At 44.6% G+C, this 23792-nt stretch overlaps 1 protein-coding gene across 2 annotated transcripts in view; it reads right to left on the reverse strand.

The window, feature by feature from the left end:
• Positions 1-23792, reverse strand: part of DIP2B (disco interacting protein 2 homolog B) — a 259008-nt gene that overhangs the window by 25963 nt on the left and 209253 nt on the right. For both annotated transcript variants that reach the window (XM_069758656.1, XM_069758655.1), the window contains exons 18-25: positions 22274-22413; positions 20128-20264; positions 17094-17174; positions 7295-7422; positions 5983-6097; positions 4864-5065; positions 4355-4464; positions 62-142 (exon numbers count right to left, since the gene is read on the reverse strand). In XM_069758656.1, the coding sequence (XP_069614757.1) occupies positions 62-142; positions 4355-4464; positions 4864-5065; positions 5983-6097; positions 7295-7422; positions 17094-17174; positions 20128-20264; positions 22274-22413 (994 nt within the window). The remainder of the gene's footprint in view (positions 1-61; positions 143-4354; positions 4465-4863; positions 5066-5982; positions 6098-7294; positions 7423-17093; positions 17175-20127; positions 20265-22273; positions 22414-23792) is intronic.

Raw genomic sequence — 23792 nt, forward strand, 5'->3', positions numbered from 1 at the left:
AGACTTGCAGTTTTATCCCAAAAACTAAACCCAAACCACAAGAGAAGGGCTTCAGGAATACCTTTGCGTTGAGTAGTATAAATAGAATGTGCTCTGGTGTGGTCTGCGCTCTCCACTGGAGTATTTCTGACAAATATTGGTGCTGTTAACGGCAAAATATAGCAGGTCAAACAGGAGTTTTACACATGTATTTCACACTCTACTTCTAGACCTAAGCTCTGCAACACGCGCGAGAGCCGGCAGTTACCAACCGAACATCACTGGAATGGCGCCAGTCCAAGAGGCAAGTATCACTGGATAGGTGCCAGTCCAGGAGCCGAATATCACTGGAACGGTGCCATTCCAAGAGGCAAGTATCACTGGAACGGTGCCGGTCCAAGAGGCGAGTATCACTGGAATGGTGCCAATCCAGGAGCCAAATATCATTGGAACGGTGCCGATCCAGGAGCCAAAAATCATTGGAACGTTCCGATCCAGGAGCCAAATATCATTGGAACGGTGCCGATCCAGGAGCCAAATATCATTGGAACGGTGCCGGGGTCCAGGAGGTGAGTATCACTGGAACGGAGCCGGTCCAGGAACGGTGCCAGTCCAGAGTATCACTGGAACAGAGCCAGTCCAAGAGGCAAGTATCACTGGAATGGAGCCAGTCCAAGAGGCGAGTATCACTGGAACGGTGCTGGGGTCCAGGAGGTAAGTATCACTGGAACGGAGCCGGTCCAGGAACGTTGCCAGTCCAGAGTATCACTGGAATGGAGCCAGTCCAAGAGGCGAGTATCACTGGAACGGTGCTGGTCCAGGGGGCGAGTATCACTGGAACAGTGGCGGTCCAGGAGATGAGTATATGATTTTTTTTTTCTTTTACATGGGGGCATTAACAAAAGGGAAAAAAAATAAGGCAGTTGATTTATAATTATTAGCACCAGCCTTTTTTTTTCTTTTACTTGGGACCATCTTGCATTTCTTCCCACTCATGGCATGTGGATAAATTCTACCACTATATTCTTAAAACCCCTCACATATATATAAAAAAAATGTGAAGAATTAATCTTTTGCCCATCAAGGTCATTCTGTATCATTCTGTACACTTGCTACAATACATAAGTCTGAATATCTTAGAAGAAACATATCGGAAAATCATCTATGGTTTAAATAAGGTTTTTGTATTAAACTCATTTTATTTTTTTACTTCTAGATACAACTATCTACATGACAAAAAAAGTTAAACCCCCCTCCCTCCCCGCAAAAAAAAAAAACAACTTGTAATTTCCATACTGGCTACTAGACCTAATATCAGACAATTCATTCCTGTTAAAGTAAGAGAAAAACTTGACACTCAAAAAATTATGCAAAAAATTAGTTAGGCTACTCTCACGCTTCACGTTTTTGCTGTCAGGCACAATCCAGCGAAATATTAAAAAAACGGATCCGTTTTTTTTTTCTGCCAGATCCGTTTTTTTCTCAGAGTTGTATTAGCACCGGATTGTGTCGCTCTCGCTTTTTACATTTTGCAACGGATCCAAATTCAACGGATCCTTCCTGACAGAAAAAACCTGATGTGTGAAAGTAGCATAAGCTAAACGTTTTCGGTCCCTGAATAGACCTTCACCAGAACTGATTCAGAGGAAGATTCTATATTCCCCTCTATGTGGTGACACATCAATGGGATTGGATGCCTGAATGACGTTCTGCCGTCGCTGTGGATGAGCGCTCAGTTCTGATGAAGGTCCATTCAGGGACCAAAAATGTTTAACTATTAATATGTTTTCTGGATGCCAATAAATGAACTTCTTTTTGCATAATTTTTTGAGTGCCAAGTTTTTCTCTACTGGTATATGACGTGCTGGATACCCTACACCTATATCTCAGTTTTGTATGAGTGCCGTGTTTATTTGTACTATGCTTCATTCCTGTTGGGCAGATGAACATTAGCAGCCATAGACTGATTCAGACACTACTGAACTGTACTGAAGTATTTAGTGAGCACGCTCTCATCGAAGGAAGAAGTCAATGTGAAGAGAAAGGGAAGGAAAGAGGTGTACTTTAAAGAAGTTCATCAAAACTTGGACAACTCCTACACTTGGCCCCAATAAAATCAATAAAGCTTATTCTCACCTACCGTGCTCACCTCGCAGTCCTAGGGCTCTTGTGCAATTGTTTTGATACATGAGCCTGTCTCCCAATCAGCACTGGCGTCACTGTCTCTGCCTACAGACAAATAGAACTTCCTCTTGATGTTCGATTTGTCCAAAGGCAGAGGCAGTGACGCCAGTGCTGATTGGGCGCCAGCCTTACAGTACAGACCAAAAGTTTGGACACACCTTCTCATTTAAAGATTTTTCTGTATTTTCATGACTATGAAAATTGTATATTCATACTGAAGGCATCAAAACTATGAATTAACACATGTGGAATTATATACTTAACAAAAAAGTGTGAAACAACTGAAATTATGTCTTATATTCTAGGTTCCTCAAAGTAGCCACCTTTTGCTTTGATGACTGCTTTCCACACTCTTGGCATTCTCTTGATGAGCTTCAAGAGGTAGTCACCAGGAATGGTCTTCCAACAATCTTGAAGGACTTCCCAGAGATGCTTAGCACTTCTTGGCCCTTTTGCCTTCACTCTGCGGTCCAGCTCACCCCAAACCATCTCAATTGGGTTCAGGTCTGGTGACTGTGGAGGCCAGGTCATCTGGCGTAGCGCCCCATCACTCTCCTTCTTGGTCAAATAGCCCTTACACAGCCTGGAGGTGTGTTTGGGGTCATTGTCCTGTTGAAAATTAAATGATGGTCCAACTAAACGCAAACCGGATGGAATAGCATGTGCTGCAAGATGCTGTGGTAGCCATGCTGGTTCAGTATGCCTTCAATTTTGAATAAATTCCCAACACTGTCACCAGCAAAGCACCCCCACACTATAACTCCTCCTCCATGCTTCACGGTGGGAACCAGGCATGTCTCTAATCTGAGATGCTGTTAACCTGCGATTTCTGAGGCTGGTGACTCGGATAAACTTATCCTCAGAAGCAGAGGTGACTTTTGGTCTTCCTTTCCTGGGGCAGTCCTCATGTGAGCCAGTTTCTTTGTAGCACTTGATGGTTTTTGCCACTGCACATGGGGACACTTTCAAAGTTTGCCAAATTTTTCGGACGGACGGACCTTCATTTCTTAAAGTGTAATGATAGCAACTCATTTTTCTTTATTTAGCTGCTTTTTTCTTGCCATAATACAAATTCTAACAGTCTATTCAGTAGGACTATCAGCTGTGTATTCACCAGACTTCTGCTCAACACAACTGATGGTCCCAACCCCATTTATAAGGCAAGAAATCCCACTTATTAAACCCAACAGGGCACACCTGTGAAGTGAAAACCATTCCCGGTGACTGCCTCTTGAAGCTCATCAAGAGAATGCCAAGAGTGTGGAAAGCAGTCATCAAAGCAAAAGGTGGGTACGTTGAAGAACCTAGAATATAAGACATAATTTCAGTTGTTTCACACTTTTTTGTTAAGTATATAATTCCACATGTGTTAATTCATAGTTTTGATGCCTTCAGTGTGAGGCTATGTGCACACGTCAGGATTTTCTGCAGAATTTTCCTGAACAAAACCGGACTTTTTCTGCATTTTTCGTGTTTTTGACGCGCTTTTTTTCCCCGGAGCTTCCCAATGCATTAAATAGCGTGAAAAACGCGAAAAATCCGGAAACTTAATGAACATGCTGCGTTTTTTACCACAATGCGGTTTTTTTCGCGGAAAAAAAAAATCATGTACACAAAAATTGCAGAATGCATTAAAAATGATGGGATGCTTATGTATGCATTTTTAAGCATTTTTTCCAGCGGAAAACGGCCGAAAAAACGCAAAAAAAACGTGAAAAGTCCTGAACGTGTGCACATAGCCTAAATGTACAATTTTCAGAGTCATGAAAATACAGAAAAATCTTTAAATGAGAAGGTGTGTCCAAACTTTTGGTCTGTACTGTATGTATCATAACAATCGCACAAGAGTCTTGGGACCGCGAGTACCGACACCTCTAGAATGGCGCCGGCGTGGAAGACGAGTATAAGCTTTTTCAATTTTATCGGCGCCAAACATTTAGATGAAGAAGAGGTTGTCCTACTAGTGGATAACCCCTTTATCATTGACTATTGTGAATGGCGAGTGCTGTATTTTCTATTGTACATAGAGGTGTTCCTTGTCATTGGAATATTGTGATGATAATGAGAATGCTGAAAAGACTTCTAATGACACGTGACGTGATATGATATGTGATGGGCTGTATACCCTGTGACACGTAATAAGGAGGGTCGCTATGTGTTAATTTCTTCCAACCAGCAAACAATCTTTTACCTTTTTCACCAAGTCATTTTCTTCTATCTGTCCAAGATCTCTACCCGATGCCTGAGCAATTCTCTTCCCCGCAACCAGATTGCCGACCATAACGGATGCTGGGCCAACTCCTTCAATGTAGAGGAAAGAACTTAGTAAGTTTATAAAGACATGTGCACATTGCCCTCACATACAGAACGTTAGACGAGTGCGGTGGAGGATTCTCGCCTCCTGAAACCTTGTAAGAGGTTCCACGAAATACAGCTGCATCAAGATCTGATAGGGATGGAAAACGAAGCCTGGAGACCAATGTGTTTCACACGTCAATGAGCATTTTCAGGGGTTCCCACATTGTAATAAGACAATTACTGGCCTAAAAGCAGTTCTACAGGAGAAAACAAAATAACACTTTGTCCCAAAGAACATGGTGGCCACTTGCTGCTTGGACTTGTATCCATGGTTTATAAGCGGGCCACCACAATATCATCACTGTACATCATAGTGTATAGGAGGACATTCTTCATATTTACCGGGCTGTTTCTGTCGTGGCTTTGGCAGGTTGGTCACACACGTGTGAGGACACATGAGTATATTGCACGGGTGTAAGGTGCCTTCCAAAAAGTGCTGCTTTGTTTGAGATAAGTGAATTCCTCCAAGAGGCGTTTTTGGCAATGAGTTTGCAGGAACAAGAGCGAGGCAGTAAACCCCCACCTGATGGATACTATCGATGGCCTGGATGAAAGAGACAAAACCATTTGGAAATGGCATAAGAAGTTGACATAAAATATATATATAGTATTAAGCAATCTTATAGTAAGTAATCCAATAGAAAAATACCCCTAATCATTGCTGACACTTTTCTGCATCAATAACCAGAGTGTTAGCAGGAAAAACAGTGTAAAATCTGTGTCACGTCGCGTTTTGATGCGTTCTTTTCATGCACTAGAATGGGTGAAAAGGATACAAAAACGCTGAAAAAATGTGACATCCTGCAGATTTGTAAAAACGATTGGAAAGTTCAAATCTGCAAGGAAAATAATCAACGTATGCATGAGATTTCAGAGATGTTTTCGCTTTGCCGGTACACTAAAGCACAGATTTCGTTTTTTTTACTATTGTAAAAATGCTGAGAGTGTGAACAAGCCCTTACTGGAATTAAATGATGTGGACACTGTTATGGTCATATTTTTTTGCTTGACTTAAATGCATGTGTTTGGGATTAAACGTCATTTTTGCAATCGAATTTCATTAAAAATGTTGCGTCGTTTGCTTTGTATAGAGTCTGTAAGAATCTGTCAGTGTGCTTGTTCTGACGGCGAGGTTTCTGCTCTTATCTGTCTTTTTCTCAGTTCTTCTATAAGAGAGATGCTCAGAAAAAGACAAGAAAAAGAGCCACAAATGTTCCCCTGGACGAGCTCATATTCTACGATAACTCTTTCTGCAGCCAGCAAGGTGCAGAGAAACAAAGAGTCCATAAAAGCCAAATGGGGCAACATTTATAATACAACTACGGTTCGTCCAAAATGTATATATTAAAGAAAAAAGAAATGTCGCTGAAGGGATCCATATTCTTTTTGAGCAGAAGACAAACTCAAACATTTAAGCCATCAAAAGGAAAGGACCCATATAAGAACCATGTAACCCTTTACCTGCAGGACACGACTCATCCACTGGAAGGAATCCTCCTCAGAGGCATCGGGCCGCTGCTCCGCCACCACCACGATGCGTTCATCATAGAAAACCGTCACTGAGAATACCGCAATCCTGACAAATACAACACAACATAAATGCACCATCTTCATTATGATCGATGAGGGGCTCACCTCTGAGACCCCACTAATACTGAGAATAAAGAGGCGGCAGCCCTAATTCACACTCTGGCTACTTCACCATTTTCTCCACACAGCGACACTCAGGGCCACCGGATGAGTAGGACACGGCTTGGGTTGGGATGGTTGCAGGTCCCGTGTACAGCGGGGGGCTAGTGAAAGACTATTCAGGAGTAGCAGCCTTGAATTGGGCACAGACTCTTCATTCTCGGGATGGATTGTTGGGGTGAGGGAGGTCACAGGGATCGGACCGATCATAAAGTGATCGCGCATTCTAGTGATAAATCACTTTAGGATATGAGAATCCCAGTTTAACAAACTAAATAGCAATAGTCTTTGTTGGGGATACTAATATTTCACAGGTAAGGGGTAGAGAGGTCATTACTATGTGCTTCAGACTATACAGAGTACTGCTACATGTACAGTACATGCGTGCGTGCACACAGCTCTGCTCTCTACATACACACACATCACTTTGCTACACTCATTCACACTGCTCTGCTACATTACATACACACAACTCTGCTACACCAACACACACAAACACATATTACTACATTCCTAAGTAAGTCAATGACCACATGACGTGAAAGGTCCTTCAGCTACTCATGAGTGCCGCTTCTGGTAGTTCCTCTCCAGCCTTTCAGCGATCAAAGTGATCAATGTCGAGTAGGAGGGGAGACAGCAGTTCCTCAGTGATCGGGAAGGACAAGGTGTCAGTGTTCTCCTTGATTGTAAGAAACGCTGCACACACTTTTTTTGGCAACATTTTTCAGTGCTATAAAGTAGGTCTTCTAGTTCAAAAATACAGTAGGTTTTATTCAATAAGTGGGTAAGCGGAACATGTAATAAACAGGGATTTCACTTCCATATGCTTATTACCAATATCTGTATCCATAGGTGGCATAAAGTGGTCATTACATTTGGTTCTAGAGATAATTTATACCTAGATCCGCTTCTTTTAGGCACTGAGTTTTTTTTACTTCATTTATTGTCAAAAACATACACAATTTTGTTCAGTGCTGAAGGCGATTGGTGAAAAAAAGATCACAAAATGCAGACACAAAGCAAACTGAAATTACACGTCCACACGCTATACCCCTTTAACAAATAACAACAGAGTATGTCCTACCTTCCTCTGTACAAGGTTTTAATCGATTCCACGGCTAATGCAGTTGCTACAATGTCATCTGCATTGTGCCGCCTTCCGCTAACCACCAACGTCCCATCCATTTTTCCTACCACAAACACAAGGTTCCCCTGGAAAAAAGGAAAAACAATATCAAATAGATAAAAAAAACCTCCTGCAATTTACATGGGCGTTACATACAGGTCCTTCTCAAAAAATTAGCATATAGTGTTAAATTTCATTATTTACCATAATGTAATGATTACAATTAATCTTTCATATATTATAGATTCATTATCCACCAACTGAAATTTGTCAGGTCTTTTATTGTTTTAATACTGATGATTTTGGCATACAACTCCTGATAACCCAAAAAACCTGTCTCAATAAATTAGCATATCAAGAAAAGGTTCTCTAAACGACCTATTACCCTAATCTTCTGAATCAACTAATTAACTCTAAACACATGCAAAAGATACCTGAGGCTTTTATAAACTCCCTGCCTGGTTCATTACTCAAAACCCCCATCATGGGTAAGACTAGCGACCTGACAGATGTCAAGAAGGCCATCATTGACACCCTCAAGCAAGAGGGTAAGACCCAGAAAGAAATTTCTCAACAAATAGGCTGTTCCCAGAGTGCTGTATCAAGGCACCTCAATGGTAAGTCTGTTGGAAGGAAACAATGTGGCCGAAAACGCTGTACAACGAGAAGAGGAGACCGGACCCTGAGGAAGATTGTGGAGAAGGACCGATTCCAGACCTTGGGGAACCTGAGGAAGCAGTGGACTGAGTCTGGTGTGGAAACATCCAGAGCCACCGTGCACAGGCGTGTGCAGGAAATGGGCTACAGGTGCCGCATTCCCCAGGTAAAGCCACTTTTGAACCATAAACAGCGGCAGAGGCGCCTGACCTGGGCTACAGAGAAGCAGCACTGGACTGTTGCTAAGTGGTCCCAAGTACTTTTTTCTGATGAAAGCAAATTTTGCATGTCATTCGGAAATCAAGGTGCCAGAGTCTGGAGGAAGACTGGGGAGAAGGAAATGCCAAAATGCCTGAAGTCCAGTGTCAAGTACCCACAGTCAGTGATGGTGTGGGGTGCCATGTCAGCTGCTGGTGTTGGTCCACTGTGTTTCATCAAGGGCAGGGTCAATGCAGCTAGCTATCAGGAGATTTTGGAGCACTTCATTCTTCCATCGGCTGAAATGCTTTATGGAGATGAAGATTTCATTTTTCAGCACGACCTGGCATCTGCTCACAGTGCCAAAACCACTGGTATAGGGATTTTTGTGTACTCGCCGTAAAATCCTTTTCTCCGAGCCATTCATTGGGGGACACAGACCATGGGGTGTATGCTGCTGCCACCAGGAGGCTGACACTAAGTAATACAAAGAAAAAGTTAGCTCCTCCCCTGCAGTATACACCCTTCTGCTGGCTCCCAGCTAACCAGTTCGGTGCAAAAGCAGTAGGAGATCAATAACGACATATAAGCGTAAAGCATGTCACATTATATATAAGAGTATAACATATCAAAAGATAAAAACAAAGCATAAGCTAATAACAGGGTGGGAGCTGTGTCCCCCAATGAATGGCTCGGAGAAAAGGATTTTACGGTGAGTACACAAAAATCCCTATTTCTCCTTCGCCTCATTGGGGGACACAGACCATGGGACGTCCCAAAGCAGTCCCTGGGTGGGGACAACATCACTTCAGGCCGTGTAGCCGGCACTTACAAGTGCGCCACCGCGGCCTGCAAAGTCCACCTGCCCAGACTCACATCTGTGGAAGTGAGTGAATTATAGTGCTTCAAGAATGCATGCGGCCTGGAGGAATTCGCAAGCCTGCGGTCGTGCTTGCCGACGTCTGGCGCCTAGAGCCCTCAGACAGGGAGATAGGCTGGCATCTAGCGCGAAAGGACTCCTGGATGGAGAAAAGAATCCACCAGGCTAACGTGCCCGAAGAAAAACGGCTAAACCCTTCCTGTGACCGTCAGGAAGCCTACTTACCATCGAAAAACCAGAGTAAAATGTCCAACCTTTGGAAGGACGTCGTCCTCGATACGTACCCACTCGGAGCACTCGCTTCTTCCAGATTATGGAGAACCCATTCCGCTTTGTGGACTAGAGCCGAAGGAGATGAGAGGACGATGCCCCTGCAACAGTGGAGATATAATACCCCTTGGCAACGAGGGAAGGGGATGGCTAGGGGGCAACCTTGCCTTGAAGGTAATAAGGAAAAAAGATAAAGAACAGAGCGTCGAGATCTGAAGACTCATCAGGAGGACAAGAACGCAGAGAAAGAAGGGGAGAGACCCTCCCTGATAGAAAAGTCTATCCGGATCAGAAAAGGAGTCCACTGTAAGATGCCCAGGACCATTAAGGTCCCACGGATTTAACGGTACGCGGTAGGGAAGAACTACAGGTTAGGGCCTGCAAGAAAGACCATATTTCCAGCTTGAGACAATAAGCCGGAAAAATACTAGTACCGCAAGCGAGAAAAAAACCTGACATGGTCAGTGCGGGTCTCCCGGGATCACTGGGGCCCTACCCGCTTCCGAAAAGGATTCAGACGTAGTGGAAGAGGGGTTATGGAAATTGGTACCATGGAACAATAGATCATGCACTGCAATGGTCTTGGATCGCGAGGCCAAACCATGAACTGGAGTACATTGGCGTTCAGTTTGGACGCCATCCGAACTACCTCTGGAGTACTCCAGTGAAGGCAGGTCCGATGGAAGATTTCCGAGTGAAGTTCCCACTCACTTGAGGAAAAGCCCGGACGGCTGAATATGTCTGCCGCCCCCAGTGTTCTACTCCAGGGAATGTACTGTTGAGATCACCGAAGATAGAACTCGGCCCATCAGAGAGTGCGAGGTACCTTAGCCATGGCGCTTGACTGAGGGTACTTGCTAGATGGCTAACTTGGGGCACAGTCGAGGCATTATCCAACTGAAGACCCGCCAGAAGGCAGAGGGCCTGCTGAAGGAATAGCCGTACCGTTCGGATCTACAGAGAGATGATCGGGAGAAGAAAACTGGCAATGGTATCTCCCAATAGCCCTTGGGCCAGGAGAAGGCTCTGGAAGAGAAAGGAGCCAGAGATTACCCTTTGAGAGCCTGATTGACTTGCAGAAAACGAGCGCAGCGAAGGAAACTGCTTCCGTAGATGTCCTTTCCCTCAGAACCCTCCTAGCGAATTGAAAGAACCGAGGGAATGAGAGATCGAGTGTGCAAGCTCCCTGTAGAAGGGCCACGACCTAGACCCGAGAGAGAATAACCATCCTTCTTGGGCAGGATCATCCTCAAAGAGGATCTGCTGGGCTGAGAATGAGGAAAAAAAAAAAAAACTTGTCTAAGTTTAGCTGCTAGCCCAATAGAGAGGTAATTGCAAGTGATATGAACGACTCAGCGTAGTCCTAGGAGAGCGGCTACAAAGTCGACCAAATAGGGCAGGACGACCATGCTTCTAAGGTGCAAGAAGAACATGACAACCGCCATGACCCTTGCGACCACTCTGGTGTGGTAGCCAGGCAGAAGGGCCAGGTCGTGAAAATACTGTTCGCGAATGGAAAGGCGAAGAGATTATAGTAGAGAGGAGAAATAGGTATGTGAGGGTAAGAATCCCGAATGACGATGGATGCCAGAAAACAACCACGTTTCTCTGTTGAAGAAGTGGCTGAGCGGAGGAACTCCATCCGAAAAAAGAAAGGGCCCTGTCAAAGGTTGTTAGAAGTTTGGGGTCCAGGAATGGAGATACTTTTCATTCCCTTCATTTTTGAACCAAGATCCCTTAAATGTAGACTGTCCTGGCCAATGCTTCCACTGCTGGTTGAGCCTGAAGAAGAGATACGATCCCTTGCTAGTCTCCCGCTCAGAAGATTTGATTGGCCAGCTATACTGTGGAACGAAGTAGATAAGGTCTGGGACCCGGAGACTTTCATTCTCTCCCTTTGGTCAAGCAACCCATGTGGCGGCTAAGGAAGGGTAGAGCGCTGAACCCGAAACCACAAGACGGAACGAACTAGATTTGCTATCCGACCGTCTGTGGAATCTTAATTGATGATACACCGGCCAGGATACTGGTAGGAATACCGCAAGAAGTTCTGCCCGGCGAGTCTGCCAAGTGACAGAATGCGGGACTGTAACCAGCAGGTCTCTGCCATCGTCGTGCAGAGAAGAAAATAAGGAAAAACCTCGATCCACCATCTTCTTAACAGGGAAGTGGAGAGGAATCGTCCACTTTCTTGCATCTGATACAAAGGGGGGAAAAACCTCCCTGTTGGGACGCCACAAATGTGGACGCCACATCCCCAGAATTGAGGTTTCCGAGTGGACAGGCAGGTTGTGGCGATAGACCTGGATGCAGAAGATACATGGAGGCGACACTCCGTGTGCTCGTCTGTTGAAGGTGTGGGGGGAAATCGGAGCCAGGGACCCGTCGCCCATAAAATTCCGACCAGGTATGGTATCCTACTTAGAGGTCTTCCAGTGCATCACCGTCAAATGTTGATGGAGATTTTCTAGAACCTGTACGTTTTTCTAGAATACTTGCGGCCCCTGCTAGCCGACGGCTCCCATTGTAGGAGAGGGAGCATGTGAGTGCTCCAGAGCTCAGTTAGGGTGACCAGCTTAGGATAGATGATGTGCCCTTAAGACCAGTAAATACTGGTCATGCGCCTTTAAGGCTAGGGGTTACTGGCCATGAGCCTTTAAGACCAGGGAATACTGGTCTTGTGCCTTTTGTAAGATGACATACTGTTCATGTGCCTTTAAAAGCAGGGCATGCTGAAATCCAGGAGATAATGGTCATGTGCCCTTAAAACCAGGGTATGCTGGTCATTTGCGTTTAAGACCAGGGCGTACTGGTCCTGAGCCTTTAAGTCCAGGGCATAATGGTCACGTGCCTTAAAGACCAGGGCATACTGGTCGTGTGCCTTTAAAAGCCAGGGCATACTGGACATGAGCCTTTAAGACCAGGGCATACTGGTCATGTGCCTTGAAAACCAGGACGTACTAGTCATGTGCCTTTAAGACCAGGGCATACTGGTTATTGCGTTTAAGACCAGGGGATACTGGTCACGTGCCTTTAAGACCAGGGCATACTGGTCATGTGCCTTGAAAACCAGGACGTACTAGTCATGTGCCTTTAAGACCTGGGCATACTGGTTATTGCGTTTAAGACCAGGTGATACTGGTCACATGCCTTTAAGACCAGGGCATACTGGTCATGGCCTTGAAAAACCAGGACATACTAGTCATGTGCCTTTAAGACCAGGGCATACTGGTTATAGCGTTTAAGACCAGGGGATACTGGTCACGTGCCTTTAAGACCAGGGCATACTGGTCATGTGCCTTTAAAACCAGGAAATACTGGTCACGTGCCTTTAAGACAAGGGCATACTGGTCATGTGCCTTTAAGACCAGGGTATACTGGACATGTGTCTTTAAGACCAGGGGATACTGGTCACGAGTCTATAAGACCAGGGCATGCTGGTCACGTGCCTTTAAGACCAGGAATACTGGTCATGAAAGGAATGTTGGAACAAGTGCCTTAAACCACCAGCAAAGCTGGTAATGTGCCTTTAAGAACAAGTATGCTGGTCATGCTCCTTTAAGACCAGGGATGCTGGTCATGTGCCTTTAAGACGAGGGCATACTTGCCATGTGCCTTTAAGACCAGTGCCTACTGGCCCTGTGCCTTTAAGACCAGGGCATACTGGCCTGATTAAGTACTAAGGAAATGGAGACCGGCTTCTGGCAGAGCAGAGAATGCTGGGGATGTGACCCTTTTAAAACTAGGGGAGGGACCCTTAAGACCAGGGAATGCTGGTCCTGGGTTTAATAAAAAGGCATGGAAAGCTGGGGATGCACCTATGGGCCCAGCGACTACCGGGCAGAGTATTAAATACCAGGGAAAGAGTCACCAGGGAATGAGTCACCAGGAAATGAGTCATGAGAGCTTCATTGCTGGGAACTCACAGCTCTCTGTTTGCAAGCCTGCACACTGTACTATACATTCTGTAGTGTGCAGGAGCACCAGAGATTGCAGCCTTAAGTATATAAAAAAACAGGGAAAGCTAGTCCCTTAATGCTGCCGGGATGCGTGACGGGGTGGGGGGGGTGGGGGGAGATATTGGGGCGATTCACCTTACTCAGGTTCTGAGTCCCCCGTCTGGAATAGCGCTGACTTCAGCGCTGAAAAACCGCCGGCCGCAGCCCCCTCCAGAAGAAATAGTGACCGCAATGGAGGAGGAAGAAGATGGCCGCCGAGATCTCGTCTTGAACGAGAAGCGCCTGAATAGGGGGGCGGAGCCGCTAGAAGGAAGCAAGCGGTGGGCGAGGCTTCCCGGGATGCGGCCTAAACCGGGCCGAAGCCGGGGACTAAATTTATGGCTTCGGCAGGCGCGCACCCGCAGACTGAGGAGAAAAGTGCCGCGAAGCTCTGTGGGGACCCAGTCGCTATGGAGCCCTCCTCTGACCGCCGGAAAACCCAAATCTCACGGAGCACTTACCCCAATATGGAGGGGGTGGCAGATGCTGCAGGTAGGAGCTGTGCCCGGGTAGATAGGACGGTGCAGGGTTGGGGAGCCTCCATCCACCATCCCTGCAGAAGGGGGGTGGAGAGGAACCGTCTGCCTCCTTCCATCATCCGCTTTTTCAGTGGTGATGCAGTGGGGGCTGCTCGGACGCCACGCTGGAAGGTGCCTCTGTACAGCCGAGGGTAGAACCTGGTGGACAGGGCTGAATGTCCGGCAATAGGCCTGGCTGCAGAAGAGGATACTGAAGGTGAAACTCCAGTGCTCGTCTGATAAGGGAGGGGGGAGATCGGTGCCCTTGAAGGGGCCCGTCGCCCCTAAAATCAGCTCAGGCAGTGGCTTCCCACGTCGCAGGAGAGGATACGGAGAGGTAAAACTCCCGTGCTCGCCTGTTGATGGTTCGAGGAGATCGGAACATGAAAGAATCCGTCGCCCCATTCGACCGTAGTAAAAAGTAAAAAACGGTAAAAAAGAGTTCTTTGGGTCTGAATAGCAGACCCGTCCGTGTGCCTCCTACGGACACTAAGCAAGAACTGGTTAGCTGGGAGCCAGCAGGAGGGTGTATACTGCAGGGGAGGAGCTAACTTTTTCTTTGTATTACTTAGTGTCAGCCTCCTGGTGGCAGCAGCATACACCCCATGGTCTGTGTCCCCCAATGAGGCGAAGGAGAAAAATGGTTTACTGACCATGGTATTACTGTGCTCAATTGGCCTGCCAACTCTCCTGACCTGAACCCCATAGAGAATCTGTGGGATATTGTGAAGAGAAAGTTGAGAGACGCAAGACCCAACACTCTGGATGAGCTTAAGGCCGCTATTGAAGCATCCTGGGCCTCCATAACATCTCAGCAGTGTCACAGGCTGATTGCCTCCATGCCACGCCGCATTGAAGCAGTCATTTCTGCCAAAGGATTCCCGACCAAGTATTGAGTGCATAACTGAACATTATTATTTGTTGGTTTTTTTGTTTGTTATTAAAAAACACTTTTATTTGATTGGATGGGTGAAATATGCTAATTTATTGAGACAGGTTTTTTGGGTTATCAGGAGTTGTATGCCAAAATCATCAGTATTAAAACAATAAAAGATAATGATAATGAATCTATAATATATGAAAGTTTAATTGTAATCATTACATTATGGTAAATAATGAAATTTAACACTATATGCTAATTTTTTGAGAAGGACCTGTATTACATATGACTTGGATCTCAATCACTGCAGGGGAATGCGGCTTCCCGTAGCTCTACCACACATGCACTCAGCAGAGAGGGGCTTCGGATGGCTTTTCTCTCTCGAGTGTATGGCAGCGGGCCGTCCAGTCAATTATCGGTTTTACAGGTCATTCACTGTACATGTTACCTTTTAAAATGGAACAAAATTGGTTGTGGTTTTAACTGCACCTCAACTGCAATGTCTGAATGTACCGTAAAAGAGTAGAAAGTTGGGCAAAAAGTTTTGCGGCACCCTGGTCCAGTGGCCACATCGGTGGTCCAGTGGCCACATCGGTGGTCCAGTGGCCACATCGGTGGTCCAGTGGCCACATCGGTGGTCCAGTGGCCACATGTGGCCAATATAGCCATATTAACCGCCTCTTATCTGCCAACGCCTCAATACAACATCACCATTGCAAAGTGATGCACGCATTACGTGGCGCTACTAACCAAGAGACAGCGGAGATGCCGGCAGGTAGGAGGTTTGCAGGACTCTGATTCAGCGGCCATGGACTACCGATGCGATCGCCAGACCAAGGTTCGGCAAATATTTTTGGCTCAACTCTGGGAGTTGCTTTTTCTTTTTTTAATCTATGCTTTTAAATAAAAATGTTCAACAGCATAAAAGGCACAAACAGTACAAACCCCTTTGAATCCAATGATCCTAATTAGAATAAAAAACATCCCCTGAAAAACAGAGTAATATACTGACTGTGCACCTTTACAGTAAGGAGTGTTTTATATATGAAGAATTATAAAGTGCATACAGTAGTAAGGACAGACAGAGGAAAAAAGGGGGTCATTTATATATCTCAGGATCACTCCTCCTCCGCTCCCATCTCTCCAAAACACTTGGAATATCTGGAAGGCGTCAGCAAGCTTATATATTCTGCATCCCATCTCCCTAGGAGTTGTCTTTTCTTAGAACCCCTTCTCGAAATGATGACTTGCTAGTGATCAATGAAGGTCTAGCAGCTGCAAAATAAAATTATACTAAAGGGCCCCTATTTAAATAAAGGAATAATATATAGCAGACGGAGCAGATTTCCTCAGGTTTTACTAGGTCTAAAACTAAAGATAAACTTAAAGGGATTTTCCCACAAAGTTGATTTTAATAAATAGATCTTTAAATAATAATAATTTCCACAATTGGATGTGTTTAAAAAAAAAATGTTCCTGTGCTGAGATAATCTTATAAATGTGTCCCTGCTGCGTACTGTGTAATGGCTGTGTCTGACTATGCAGGAATATGGTCTGATCATACCACAGCCCCTGGGCAGGGGGGGAAGAAAAAAGGAGTATACAGACATTACAGCTGATTCTTTTCGTGAAGCAAAGTTTTTCCCTGCCTGGTTTTAAAAAATCTTTTACCTCAATGAAAAAATTATTGGCGATCCCGTGCGGTCCTGTCTGTATACTCTCTTTTGCTTCCTCCCCTGCCCAGGAGCTGTGGTGTGATCAGACCATGTTCCTGTACGGTCAGACACAGCCATTAGGCTACGTTCACATTTGCGTTGTTGTGTGTTGTGTCGGCGACGCAACGCACAACGCATGCAAAACGCATGCAAAAACGCATTGTTTTGTGACGCATGCGTCCATTTTTGGCTTGATTTTGGATGCAAAAAAAATGCAACATGCAGCGACCTCTGCGCCCTGACGATTGCGCCAAAAATAAAGCATGCGTCACAAAACGCAAGACAACGCATGTCCATGCGCCCCCATGTTAAATATAGGGGTGCATGACGCATGCGTCACCGCGGCTGAGCCCGCAGCAACGCTAATGTGAACGTAGCCTAACACAGTACACAGCAGGGGCACATGTATAAGACTATCTCAGCACAGGAACATTTTATTTACACACATCCAATTGTGGAAGATATTATTCCAAGATCTATTGAAATTAACTTTGTTCGTGGGACAACCCCTTTATGGTAAAAGACAAAAATCAATTATAGAATGAGGAAAGGAAGAGACTGAATTAAATTATAAAAGGGATAAGGTCGTATTTTGTACATCAAGTTAACTTTAATAGCAGCCAATTAAATTCAGTACTTACAGGTCCTACAAATCCCAGTAAGCCCGTCCTGGTAAATGGGGTTTCCCCAATTGGAGTTCCTGTGGCACCAAATGGTAAAACCTGGAGAGAGAAAAAAAAAACAAAAAAACACACAATGAAGTGATTTGCTGCTTGCAAAAGTACAAGAAAGAGGGATACAGGGATGGTACATGTAAGATGAAAACTCTGAAGCGAGGAGGCCGGGGTTTTGAAAAGCTATATGTGAGGGACACCACAGGTATTACTTTAGCAAAACAAAAGTCCAAACGTAACGTTCTAGACGCCTCTGACCAATATTAATACACAAAACAGCAAAGCCAGCCACTAAATTCTAAAACTTAACATTTAATATGTATACTTCTAAAACAATATCTTATGTTTAAAATTATAATTAGGTGCTCATGCGTACCAGTGCACTAGACAAAAAATAGTTTGATCTCACCAAACGCCGTTTCTCTCCTTCTTATAGATTTCTGTGCTTTTTCAGAGCACGGCGTAGGGGAGAGACAAGTAAACCTTTTCCCCTCAAGGGGGAGACAAAGGGGAGGGGGTAGGGGTTGGAACCTATCTCCCCTGTCGTGCCCCGTGTATAAGTCTCCCGCCCTGACAAGGACAGTTCCCAAGTTTGAGCCTGTTTAAATGAAGCCCATTGGAAAATATAGCCACCCTGGATAATGTATCGTCTTATACTTCCTTTTTTCTTCCCGACGCGTTTCCCTCCCCGTTATGGGGGTTCATCAGGGGATTGAAAGAATGTCCAGGTTCATGAAGGTACTGCTTCAACTGCTTTACCCTCACATGGAGGATACTACTAGATGAGGTTTTGTCTGCCACTGCAGAATACCTTCATGAACCTGGACATTCTTTCAATCCCCTGATGAACCCCCATAACGGGGAGGGAAACGCGTCGGGAAGAAAAAAGGAAGTATAAGACGATACATTATCCAGGGTGGCTATATTTTCCAATGGGCTTCATTTAAACAGGCTCAAACTTGGGAACTGCCCTTGTCAGGGCGGGAGACTTATACACGGGGCACGACAGGGGAGATAGGTTCCAACCCCTACCCCCTCCCCTTTGTCTCCCCCTTGAGGGGAAAAGGTTTACTTGTCTCTCCCCTACGCCGTGCTCTGAAAAAGCACAGAAATCTATAAGAAGGAGAGAAACGGCGTTTGGTGAGATCAAACTATTTTTTGTCTAGTGCACTGGTACGCATGAGCACCTAATTATAATTTTAAACATAAGATATTGTTTTAGAAGTATACATATTAAATGTTAAGTTTTAGAATTTAGTGGCTGGCTTTGCTGTTTTGTGGACACCACAGGTACCATATTCACACAGCAATCAGAGAGCATGAACAGATGTCTATTTGTAGACAATCCAGGCAGGGAATGGAGAATATTGTACTCCTTCCAAATACAGGCAGATATCACCTGTGCTCGCACTGCAGACCTGTCCAGATCACAGTAGTATACACAGATTTACATGAAGACTCCCTCAGATCTTAGTTTTTATCTAATGTACAATTCCACAGTGAGGAAACTGAATATAAAAATGTGAAAAATCATGGACAGAGGTTATGGACTTTGCTTGGAAGTGATTGGCAATGTAAAGGAATTCCCAAGACAATTCCTGCCAGTTAGACAGGAACCATAAAGGGAAGGTACCATCGGAAAAATATCTAATGTTTAAATCAGGTTTTATTTTATTTGGCAATTTTTTTTTCCCATCCCAATTTTTATTAAAAAAAATTGTAATCTTGCACTTTTCACACTGGCCACTAAGGCTTTATTTAGACTCATACTACCTGTTTCGGGAAAAGTTTTCAGCAGGTTCTTTATCAGCAGAGGCAGGATTACAATGACAGGTAACACCTCTATACACAACTGATACCAAAGACTCCCCCAACAACATTAGGCGATATCACAGCTCTCCCTGCTTCCCCTCCATTACCAAGGAGCTTTTCACACGCTCATTTGACGCATCAATACATAAGATCGAGGCGGATTCTGTTCATTGTGGCTATAGACATGTGTTGTTTCCTGAAACAACAGTAAGTTAAAAGTCTAAAAAAAAAAGCCCTTGTGGCTAATGTGAAAATTGCAAAATTTAGATTTTTTTCTTCTTCATTTTTTAACACAGATTGTGATAGGTACAAAAATAAAAGCATTGTCAAAAATATTTAAGAAAAAATAAATTTAGCACAAAAATAGGATTTAAACAATAGGACATTAAAAATGTTACCAAAAAAATTCTTAAAACTAAGCAATAGGTCATTTTGTGAGGATAGTTTTTAACAATAAGCTGATCACAAACTGTTGCCCCTGCTGGTACCCAGAAAGATCACCTGTAACCTTTGAGGAAACCTATAGAATATGATAAGGATTCCTGCAGCGCCACCATTGGCAAACATTAAGCGTTACACAGTACACATTCAAATCAAATTCATTATGTGTAATGCAGGACAGGACAGGTCCTCCGGGGAAGGTGACACTTTCTGCAACCACAGGGGGCCACCTGAACAGAGGGCCACCAGTAATAACTAAGTATTGCTTGAAGGGTTTATTCAGGTGTAGAGTTTTTTTTTACTATGGATCTAAAAACAAAAGGGCAGGTAGTTGTGCACTACCTGTCTGTTATAACCCGGCATCGACAGTCGACACATAGCGGTAACTAACTGCTCCTGTTATCATTTCAGCTGCTCAACGTCAACAGAGCAGCTCCTTTTCTTCCGGGCTGCTCTACTGACAGGGGGTGACTACCAACTTCATGCTCATTGACAGCTGGCTCTCCACAGTTAGGCAGCGGGGAGCCAGCTGTCAATCAGCATGACATCTGCAGTCACCACGTAACAACAGAACAAAATAGATGAGAAGAAGCTGTTCTGTCAATGTGATGTCAGTGGAAGCCACTGAATCTCTGGTAGAAGTGCGCCGTGCTGGAAAAGATGGGCGCTGGTTACAACAAGTATAATCACAATGAAACGTCTTGTCCTGGGGCGTGCACCCAATTATATGTTTTATATGTATACACACCTCAAATGTATTCTTCGTCACTCCCGACAGTCCGTAATAGCTTATCCCCCCTCCTTTGTAACTCACGCAGATTTCGCCAATCTCATCTGTTTTACATAACTGCGGCACAGCGTCCGGTTTTACGATACACATCACCCCTGAAAAGGCAGACGAGCTGGAATCAGCAACAGACTGTGACTTTATACTTATACAAACAGTGTTCAATGCTGGACCAAAAGTAAAAAGATTGATTAAGATGTTATCTATGAACCTCCTGATCATTTTTGAACATTTTTCTTAGCCGCAGGAGGATAAAGTGTAATATTTAGATGTGCGGTCCAGATCCCTTTTCTCTACAACTGTGGTGTATTTTATGTCTTTTTTTATTTCTTCACTTATGTAGACCAGGTATTTTCTCTCACTTGTAAAAGTGAGTTGTGAGATCAGTTCTCTTTGTGGTGGTGCTGTGTCTCTGGAGATGTTGTGGCCCAGAAACCTGAGAGCTTTTCCTAGCAGCGCGGGTGATATTTGCCACTTAGGTCAACCCTTTCGTGGGTGCAGAATTGGCATTGTCGCCATGTGGCTACTAATAATGTAAGTAATAACTTAAAGAGGTAGTCATGAGTTGAGGTGGGCTTCTATACACAGGATAGAAGATCATTTTCTAATTGCTGGAGGTCCAACTGGAGGAAACCCCACATCTGAAAAGCCTCATTCTGAAAGAGCGGGCTTCAAGCATGCCCAGCCAGGCTTCATTAATTCTCAATGGAAGTGCCGAAGAAGACTAGCGGATTGCTGTGCTTGGTTACTCTGATGTTCCCATTGAGAATGAATAGAGAGTGGAGGTGTTCACTCTTGACCTTGACTCCATTCAGACAATGTTATTCAGAGATCCATTCTTGGGATCAGTGGGGGTCCCAGTAGTTAACTCCTATTCCAAGGATAAGGACAAGCTTCAATGCTTGCTACAACAACTTTACGCAAAAACCATGTGTTCATTTATGAAAATGTTGATTTGCCGCAATAGATCAACGTTTAATATTTACATATGAGGTCCAGGTCCTTCTTCTCCATAGCTGTGGTGCATTTACAGAATTAAAAGTAATGGGGATTATTTACAAGACTAACAGAGATTTTGTACAATCTATACTTGTCATATAATCTTAAAACAATTCCATTTTATCCATGAATAACCTATTAATCAATTAATGACTTGGCCATTTACTCCCCTTCCCTCCCAGGCATATTTTCGGGTTTTATTGCACACGTGCTTTTAACAGCTCTATCATTTTTTCTCATTTAGTTATTGAACTAATTTTGTTTTGTTTTTTTTTAGCGATGCATGGGGCTTTTAATGTCATTTCTATTTTTTTTCCTTTGCTGATATTGGGGGAAAATGTAGAGATAGGCAATATAGGTCTATACTTAATATTTATTTTATTTTTATGATCGCAAAAAAACAGCTAAAAACATTTTCAAATGGTCTCCGCCTTTCCGCTGAAATTATTTTAATATATTGAACATGTTTCTACGATGGGAAGTGGGGCTAGAAACAGTGATGCAGACTGGCAATGTCTCTTTTTATTTATGCTATTTTTATCTATTTTTCTCATTTATTTTATACACTATGCCCCTCAAAGGTATATCATACTTATGTATGATTTGTATACATCAATAAAATCATTGTACATATCAATACATTGTTTGTTTGTTTTTTAGTGCTTTCCCTTGTAATTGGGGCTGGTATATTAGCCCCAGCCACAGGGAAATGTCAGCCTCCAAGATGCATAACAGAGCTTTCCGTGTTTCCTAGGACATAGCAACTCATTTTCCTTTCCTACACCAAGTGACCAAATGTTCACTGGGTTCGGAAGAGGAAGCAGGGTAAGTGCTTCCTAATTGATAATCACACAGTTTTATAAGTAAGTAGGTGCAGAAATAATTGTGGACTAGCCGGACGAATAAAGTCTATAGACAGTTTAAAAGAAGTTAAAGCAGATAAAACATCACAACATACTGGTATACATTTCACAGAAAGTAAATTGAGATGATGGGAGTCGGCTAAAGAACTGATAAAAACAACAAAAATCAGCTAATCATTTTTAGCAAATGCTGTATATGACTAGTTTACATCACACATTGAGACAACAAAAATGTCCTCTCGTACCTCCAGGCATCACGTGACCAACATCTTGCACCGTTAAAGCAGAGTTCTTGTCTTCAGTGTTTACACGGATAACACCATAACTTAACCCATTCATGGACAGAATAGCTCTTCCAGGCAGTGGGGCCCCAGGGATCCCAGGTCTTAATAAAAAAAACAGGATTTTTGGTTGCTTACCGTAAAATCTGTTTCTTGAAGCCTCCATTGGGGGACACAGGAACCATGGGTGTATGCTGCTGCCACTAGGAGGCTGACACTATGCAAATAAAAAAAATTAGCTCCTCCTCTGCAGTGTACACCCCACCGACTGGCATTAAACTCTTCAGTTAGTGAGAAAGCAGTAGGAGAAAGAACAAGGTTGAAAAACCATAACCACAAACTTGAGAACTGTAAACGTGAGAACAGTCAGAGAACATATAACAAAAACATTGGGAGGGTGCTGTGACCCCCAATGGAGGCTTCAAGAAACAGATTTTACGGTAAGCAACCAAAAATCCTGTTTTCTTTATCGCCTCTCATTGGGGGACACAGGAACCAAGGGACATCCCAAAGCAGTCCCAAGGGCGGGAAAAAACAGACTTCCATCAGGTCAGAGGACTCACCACTGCCGCCTGCAGGATCCTTCTGCCTAGGCTGGCGTCCGCCGATGCGTAGGTATGGACCTTGTAAAATTTGGCGAACGTGTGGATGGAAGACCAAGTTGCCGCTTTGCACAGCTGCAGGGCGGAAGCCCTGTGGTGCACCGCCCAGGAGGCGCCGACTGCCCGGGTAGAGTGAGCCTTAATCCCAGGAGGGGGCACTCTGTTCTTGACCCGGTAAGCCTCCAAGATTGCCATTCTGATCCATCGAGCAATAGTCGCTTTAGAAGCCGGCTGGCCTCTGCGCGTGCCATCAGGAATGACGAAAAAGGAATCCGTCTTCCGGAAAGTGGACGTTCTGTCCAGATAGATCCTCACAGCCCTGACAAGGTCCAGCTTGTTCAACGATCGCTCCAGAGGATGAGTCGGAGCTGGACAAAAGGAAGGTAGAACGATGTCCTCGTTGAGGTGGAAGGTGGAAACCACCTTAGGAAGAAAAGAAGGTGGGGGCCGGAAGACCACCTTGTCCTGGTGAATGACCAAAAACGGAGGGCGGCAAGACAGGGCCGCCAGCTCGGAAACGCGGTGAATGGACGTGATGGCCACAAGAAAGGCTACCTTCCATGATAAAACTGATAGAGGAATCTCCCTAAGAGGTTCAAAGGGAGAAACCTTCAGAACGTCCAGTACCAGGTTTAGGTCCCATGACTCCACAGGGGCCATGTACGGCGGGACGGCGTGGGCTACCCCCTGAAAGAAGGTCTTAACCTGTGGCCGAGAGGCCAAGGTCTTCTGAAAGAGGATGGAAAGCGCAGAGACCTGACCCTTCAGGGAACTAAGAGCCAGGCCCGAATCCAGTCCTGCCTGAAGGAAGGCCAAAAGAGAAGGCAGGGAAAAAACCTTAGGCGGAACGCGGTTGGACTCGCACCATCGGAAGTAGGCCT

This window comes from Ranitomeya imitator, chromosome 3 (assembly GCF_032444005.1).
Source record: "Ranitomeya imitator isolate aRanImi1 chromosome 3, aRanImi1.pri, whole genome shotgun sequence".
Taxonomy (NCBI): domain Eukaryota; kingdom Metazoa; phylum Chordata; class Amphibia; order Anura; family Dendrobatidae; genus Ranitomeya; species Ranitomeya imitator.